The 7,380-nt window shown below is 55.6% G+C and overlaps 1 protein-coding gene across 1 annotated transcript; it reads left to right on the forward strand.

Moving 5' to 3' along the window:
* The first annotated feature begins 5,140 nt into the window (after positions 1 to 5,140).
* Positions 5,141 to 5,947, forward strand: LOC119318355. The gene has a single exon (XM_037592900.1). The coding sequence runs from the start codon at positions 5,207 to 5,209 to the stop codon at positions 5,699 to 5,701; it is 495 nt and encodes a 164-aa protein (XP_037448797.1). The 5' UTR covers positions 5,141 to 5,206; the 3' UTR covers positions 5,702 to 5,947.
* Positions 5,948 to 7,380: the final 1,433 nt, after the last annotated feature.

Raw genomic sequence — 7,380 nt, forward strand, 5'->3', positions numbered from 1 at the left:
TTGTCCCAACCTACTGCGTCGACGCAAAGATAAAGCTCGCTGGCGATCGACCAGATTGGAATACGCTGGATGCGTTGGGCATGCAGCTGCTAAGTAGAATAAAAAAAAGTGGGGCTGCTGATGGTTGTGGAATAGTTAGTACTCGTTGAATATCTGACGAGTTGGTTGTACGTATACTAAAAAACTCGTGAAATACCTCACGGCCGTTTGCTAACCAGAAGAAGCTCTGGAAGTGGAATGTCAGCGTCGTCGACAAGCCAGCACCGAGCACCGTCCAAGGCCGGACTCGCTCGCGCGGGCGGACGCACAGATGGACCTGGCACTTTGGAAGGATTCGAAGGAGGTCCGCCTCCTTCGACCGCCGACACGGCACGAGCAGCGGTGACTCTCTTGCCAGCGCGCGAGGGCAACGATCGAGTCTGCACAGTCACTCGGGCTGGAAGATCTGCATGCTGGCATGGAACCCGGAGAAGTTCAGTGGCACTGGCATCTGAGGGCATCTCCAGCCGTTGGCCCCTAGGAGAGGCAAAAAACCGCCCCCTGGGGCCGCACCGGCGCTAAACCGCGCATTGGGGGCGTGATGCCCCCTAGTCGCGGCGCCCACGGTTAGTCAAAAAAATCAAAAACGGCGCAAACATGACTCAAATTTAACGCAAATATCGACGAGTTCGTTCAAACTTAAACATATTTTATAAAAAAAAACTACCGCGGGTTACCCCCACCGTCTCCCTCGCCGCCCGCCCACGCGGTTCTACATGCCGAGGAGGCTGTACAACCGCGCATAGTCACCGTCGTCGTCGTCGCCGCCGCCCCCGCCTACGCCTCCGCCGTCCCTGCTGCATCCCTTCCCCGGTTGGCGCGGCGGGTTGGACGGTCCGGGGGCGTCGTCGTCGTCGTCGCTGTCGAGGACCACGACGCTGTGCTCGTCCTCGCGCCCACGCTTGCGGGCGGCGATCTCCTCCAGGGCCCGGCGCCGCCGGACCATCTCGTCGCGGAGGTAGTCGTCCCGCGCCCACCGCAGGGCGTTCTCGTCGGAGAAGCCGCGCCGGGCTACCTCCTCGTACTCCGCGGGGAGGACGGGCTCCGGCTTGGGCTCGACGAGGATGAAGCGGCCGGTGGGTGGGGAGGCGTTGGCGCCGATGCGGACGCCAGAGCTGCGGGTGCGCGCGCTGACCGGCGTGCCCTGGGGCTCCGGCTTGGGCTCGACGAGGATGAAGCGGCCGGTGGGTGGGGAGGCGTTGGCGCCGATGCGGACGCCAGAGCTGCGGGTGCGCGCGCTGACCGGCGTGCCCTGGGGCTCCGGCTTGACGGGGCGGAGGCAGGGCGAGCCGCCGAACGAGGAGGAGGACCCCACGGTCTCCATGCGCCTCGGGGTCCAGGAGCTTCCCCGGCGGCGTGAGAAAGACGAGGGAGCGGGGTACTCGAGGCGCGGCGTGTTGCTGCCCTCGATGTACTCGAGGACGGCCTCCAACGTGCGCCCGGGCACGCCCCACCACCGACACCGGCCGGCAGCGTTGAGCCTGCCGGAGGGCTCTACGCCGTTGGTGGCCTCGAGCTGCTGGGCCTGGCGGCGGCGGAAATAAGGGTCCCAGAGCGGGCTGTCGGGGACGTACCGTGGCCCCTCCCTCGCCGCCCGCGGCAGGTTCAAGCGGATGCGCGCGATCTCCGCGCGCCGCGCCGCGTCGGTGGGTACCGGGGGCACCGGCACGCCGCCGGCGCTGATCCTCCACGCCACGGGCACCCGCATGTCCGGCGGGACCGGGTACTCGGCCTCGTAAAGGAGGCGAGCCTCGTCCTCGTGAAGATGGCGGCGGCCGAAGCCGTTCGCCGCCGCGCCGTCGCCTGGGAAGCGCTCGGCCATGGGTGATGAACTGGAGACGGCGAGAGAGAGGAGAGGGCGAACGACGGCGTCGAGAGAGCGTGAGATCACCGAGCTCGCTAGGGCGCGTCTTATATAGACCGAGGCGCCGCCCGTACGCGTGCCCGCCGTGCGTACGCGTGGCGGGCGAGGGAGGGCGAGGGACGCGCGTCATCCGGCCTTCACTGCGCCGCCCGTGAGGCATCAATGACGCAGGCTGACCGATGCGGTAGCGCGGCAGCTTTGGCATTGATTCGCCGCGGGAAACGAGGCGATGAGGACGACGAAGGGCCGAGAAGAGAGCCGTGTCGCTGACGCGGCGGGCCCGGGGCTTTTTCGCACCAAAAAAGTTCGCCCGGCGCCCCCGGGCGCCCCCAGCGCGCCGGGTTCGGCCTGGGTCCGCCGGCGCTGTTTTCGGCCCAGGCCGGCGAAAATCGGCCTCCTGGGGCGCAACTGAGCCGATTTTTCGGCGCCGGCGCAGAAAAAACGCCTGGAGAGGCCTTCCTGGGTGCGCGGCTGGAGATGCCCTGGCTGAGTAAGCAATCCGTGGCCACGTACTGCATTTTTCCAAGGAAAAAAATGCAAGACCTTTCTTAGTTTAGCGAGGAGCCACACATGGCGTCCCAAGCGTGTTTAGCGAGGCTATGAGCCTCTATGTTTGTCTGACGTCCCTCCCTCGACGATGAAAGAACATGTCACAAAATGTGACAAACTTTCTGCTCTCTTTTACTATGCTGCCATACAGCCACCTGCATTATTATTGATGTTCATGATGAGCTCCTGACAATCCGAAACTATTATGACATGTGTTAAAGAGAGATCTAGAGTCAGGTTGACAGCTTCGCGACAAGCTAGTGTTTCCAGTATTGTCGGGCCTGTAATGCCTTGACACCTGATGGCTGAAGCGCCCAAAAATTTACCAGTGAAATCCCGGCAAATGACACTTTAAGATCCTCCTGGTGAGTTCCGATTTGTAGCCCCATCAACTTTGATTTTTGTATACCCTGCCATTGGAGTGTTAATTACTAGAACCATATGCACGCCTTGCGACATCATTTTTATCTTACCGTCTACTTTTTTGCTTTTATGTTCATAGTTAAGTGCTATTGTTTGTTTCTCGGTGGGCCTTAGGAGGTCGTCAAAGCCCACCCTCAAACCATACTAGAAGCATATGCACACGTTTGGACCGCATGGCCCGAACAAGTTGTGACATCTAATGTGGATCTGTATCGATCGGCCGGGCAGTCTAGATGCACTTTTGACCGCAAATTAGAGACTGGGGGTCTTTACGAGAGTCCGGACATCAGACACTTAGGACTCCGACACCCCCGCCCCACCCAAAACCCCACCCGAACTTTTCCCCGGCCGCCCCGGCACACACCTGTTGGTACTCGACGAGTCCCGCACCTTCAACGGTACACCGGGGATCCGAGCCGCTTCTCCTCCATCGCTGCCATTCCAATGCTCTCCTCCGACCGCCACACAAGTCATCGAGTGTGGAAGAGCAGGCGGTCCTTGTAGACGCAGAGCATGTTCTTAATTTCAAGGGATCGATCAAGGATCGTCGAGTGCACAACCGCAACAAGGCGCGCGGCCATTTGACGCTCATGTCTGACTACATTGCCCTTTTTGCTGACAATTTTCACCGGCTGTTTTGGATGCGCAAAAATGTCTTCGATCGTGTCTACCATGGTGTCTGGTCCTTTGATGACTACTTCATCTTGAATAAGAACGTTGTGGGAAGGATTGGGTTTTCTGGTTACCAGAAGTGCACAGACTCGCTACAGATGCTTGAGCGTAATATTTGAACTTATTTGATTAGAAGTACCGCTGCATTTGAACATTTGAACTGCCCAAGACTATATATTCAGCTATTTGACTATGCGGGCTTTAAAAAAAATCAGGCTGGATGTATGCAGGTAGCGTTGGATAGTAGGCTTTCACATCAGTGTCCGCGGAGGGGTACCCCTATGTCCGCGAATGGATGACGAAGAGAATTTGGAGGTCAACGTTGGAGATGCCCTTATGTGTTAATGCCTTTCAAGAATTTGGTGTTACTATTCTACACGATATGTCTAATAGCAAAGTATAACATGCCTGGAAGCAAAGACACATGGTCATGAAAACTGGGTAGGAGATTAGTCAATATGTTTGAAACCTGCCTTGCTAAATCTCAATCGACCAGGACTTAATTATGTGTCAGTCGTATGCTGTATTAATGAGATCTTACACTAAGACTGTGCAAATTACTAGTTTTCTTTTTACTACATGTTATGTTACTCAACTGAGGAGACCTAGCGGCATCCTTTTGCGACAATCCTTCTTGGCAAACTTGCGCTCAAAAAAAAAAAACTTGCGCAACACTTACCAACGAAAGAGACGGCCACGTTGGATCGCCCGGTCGACCATAATCGAAGGAAACCCACATGCGGAGCAGTACTGGCAACAGCGATCAGATTGGAGCATCTTATCGCGGCGGAACCGAGTCGCCGGATCACGACGCGCTCGTGCGTGCGATGCTTCCCTTCCTTGGCGCGGACGCCGCAAACAGGTCGCCTACATGTTCGGCGCCGATGGACACAGCCATTACGGCGACTGGTAGCCATGCCGCCGTGTCGAACGTTCAGCAGTTGGCCGGGTTTCAAGCAAAGCGGAGGCGATCCCACGGCCGGCGGCTGGGGTCCGTCCGGCTGCTGGCGCGTCACGTCGTTCAGGTCTTATCTAATCGTGCCAACCTGACCATCCTCCCCTGCCCGAGTCTGCGCACTCGAGGATGACTTTTGTTGGGGCCTTCCTTCCAGTGTGCCGGAACCGGTTTACTGACAGCAACATGGCACAACCGGTGGGCGGCTGCACGCAGGAATCCGAACGCTCGGCATTGCCCAACTCTGGCTGCATCGGCAGTTCGGCACTTTTTCTTACGAATCAGCGCAGTTCACACGGAGTAATTAAGATATTTTTTATACTAATATAATAGTAGTACTATAGCACGTACTGTATGAACAATAGCGAGATGCTGGTTTGCCATGCAAGAAATGGACCAGAATTTTGACGCTGAAATTGGTATTCCATTCAAAGCAAGCTGGCATGAATACAATATTGGGAGATGGGACCTACGTGTCCTGAATCCAAGACCGATTCGGTGGGCTGCCGTCAGGGCCCACGGTGCAGACGCCCACTGCTTCACTTCTTCCCCCATTCGCTCAAGTTACCAGAATGCCCCTCCTGGCTCTATAAATTCCGGCTAGGCCGTTCTCTTCTTCAGTTTACTCTCAACTCTCCCAAAGCACCAGGCAACCACAGCAAACATCCCTGCTCTGCTTCCGGCCTCCCGCTCTCTGATCTCACATGGCGACGGCGGCTGCCAGTCGGCCCAGCGGGCCGGTCCTGTCCATACCCAGCTACCGCTCCGCCTCGCCCACCCGCGTCAAGCTCTCCCCCGGTGGCGCCGCCCGCTCTCCGGCCAAGTCCGTCAGCGTCTCGTCTTCTTCCTCCTCGTCCCCTGCCGCCGGCAAGAGCCGTCGGTCCTGCACGTGTTCCCCGACGAACCACCCGGGCTCCTTCCGCTGCGGCCTCCACAAGGAGCGCAGGCAGGCGGCCCCGTCTGGTAGCAGCAAGCCCTGCTCCCCGCCGTCCGTCGGCAGCGCCGGCTCCAAGTGCACGGGCAGCGCGCTGGTGCGGCTCGTCCCCATGGAGAGCGGGCACTGGGCACGCAGAGCGCTCGCGCCTTCTCCCGCGGCGCAGCAGTCGCTTCAGCGGAGGCGCGCGGGCGGGTCCCGCCCACGGCCGAGCCGGCTCTCTGCCGTGTCCGTGGCCGGCGACCGCGCCAGCGACAACCAATAAAAAACCAGCGTCGACATGCCATAGGAAAATTAGTGAGCATAGGAGGGAAATTCCCCGTGCCATAGCAGCATTGTAGGAAAGAAATTCCCCAAATAATTCACAGGCCGGGGTCTCCCGTTTGCTGCAGAAAATTGGAGTTTTAGAGTATCCAATTCGATGAGCTCGTCCTCTCCCCCCTGCTGTGTATACGCCTGGAGTGTCTTTTTGGATAATATATGGATATACGTACATGAGTAGCAAATTGGAGACACATGGTACATGCATCTGCTCTGCCCCGTGACAAGAGGCTTGCTTATCCATCCTTGGATGATCTGTTTGCCCAACAACTTTCTGCTTCTGTCTCTGTTTCTGGAGTACATCTCGCCTCTGTTTTGGTTTCGGATAAGCTCCGCAAGAGGTCAGTACTCAGTAGCGTCTCGCCGCCGCTTACTCCGGTCACGCGGCACCCGTGCGTGCCCCCAGCCGGCCGGATCAGGCCAGCCACTTGGATGGAGATTGAACACGGGAGAAATCCCGGCAAAATTTCATGACGCGCGCTACTGATGATGAACTGAGGACTTTTCTTCTTCCCGCTCGTGATATTTCTTCTCTCTCGATCCTGTCGTGTTATTTTTACTGTTGGCGCGAAGGACGGCGTGGCAGTTGGGATTCCCCCTCCCACTCTTGAACTTGCGCAACAAGAAGATATTGGAGATCGGTGGGCGCACACAGACACGGACACAGCTGGCTCTTGCTATCACTTTTGGTTCTTGGCCGGAAATGTGTTGCGTTGGGTTGGCGCCATGTACGTCAGATAGTACACTGCACACCGCGTGGAATTTCCCTTTTCTTATCGAACGAAAAATATCATTGCACCTTTTCAGATGAGCGAAGGGAGTACTCAAGATACACATCCGGGGAGCTCCTCCCTGTTTTCTTCAGAAAAAAGAAAGAAAGAAAGAAATACTGAGCATACACAATACAGGAGTTGGCATGAGTAGGCACTCAGCAACCAAGGCCTTTTTATGTAGGAGTATGTACACGCACATACACAAATCGATGCGTTGAACAGCTGACAGTTGAAAACCAAGTGGAGCTGCAGGCAGTTTAATAGAACTAGCAGTGATTTAACGAACTCGCAGTGGAAATTTTATCTAAGTTTGCATATCGACCTATCGCTATATTTTTTTTTTCATTTTTCTGTCTCCCGCGGTCCCGCCTACTTGCCCAATTTCCTTGCGCCTCACCGCTTCGTTGTGTGTCGATCCATGTCGGCGTCACCCTGAATTAAAAACCTACTCCCTCCGTCCGCGAATAAGTATACATCTAGTTTTTTGTCTTAAGTCAAAGTTTTAATACTTTGACCACCTTCCTAGAAAAAAGTAAAAGCATTTATGGCACCAAATTAGTATCACTAGATTCGTTTTGAAATGTACTTTGACAATATATCAATTTGATGTCACATATGTTAATACTATTTTTGATAAAGTTGGTCAATTTATTTAAACTTTGACTTAAAATAAAAGCTAGATGTACACTTATTTATGGACGGAGGGAGTAGATATATTGCTAAAATGAATCTAGTTGATGTCCCAACATACGTTCACGCGAAAGAGAGAGCTAGCTAGCGATCGATCGGATATTAACATTGCTTTCATGGGTGAACATGAAAAAAGGGAACAAAATTTGCTTAGCTCCTG

This window comes from Triticum dicoccoides, chromosome 6A, assembly GCF_002162155.2.
Source record: "Triticum dicoccoides isolate Atlit2015 ecotype Zavitan chromosome 6A, WEW_v2.0, whole genome shotgun sequence".
NCBI lineage: Eukaryota > Viridiplantae > Streptophyta > Magnoliopsida > Poales > Poaceae > Triticum > Triticum dicoccoides.

Coding starts and splice junctions, on each gene's coding strand:
- LOC119318355 (XM_037592900.1), top strand. CDS start 5,207: ATGGCGACGGCGGCTGCCAGTCGGCCCAGCGGGCCGGTCCTGTCCATA.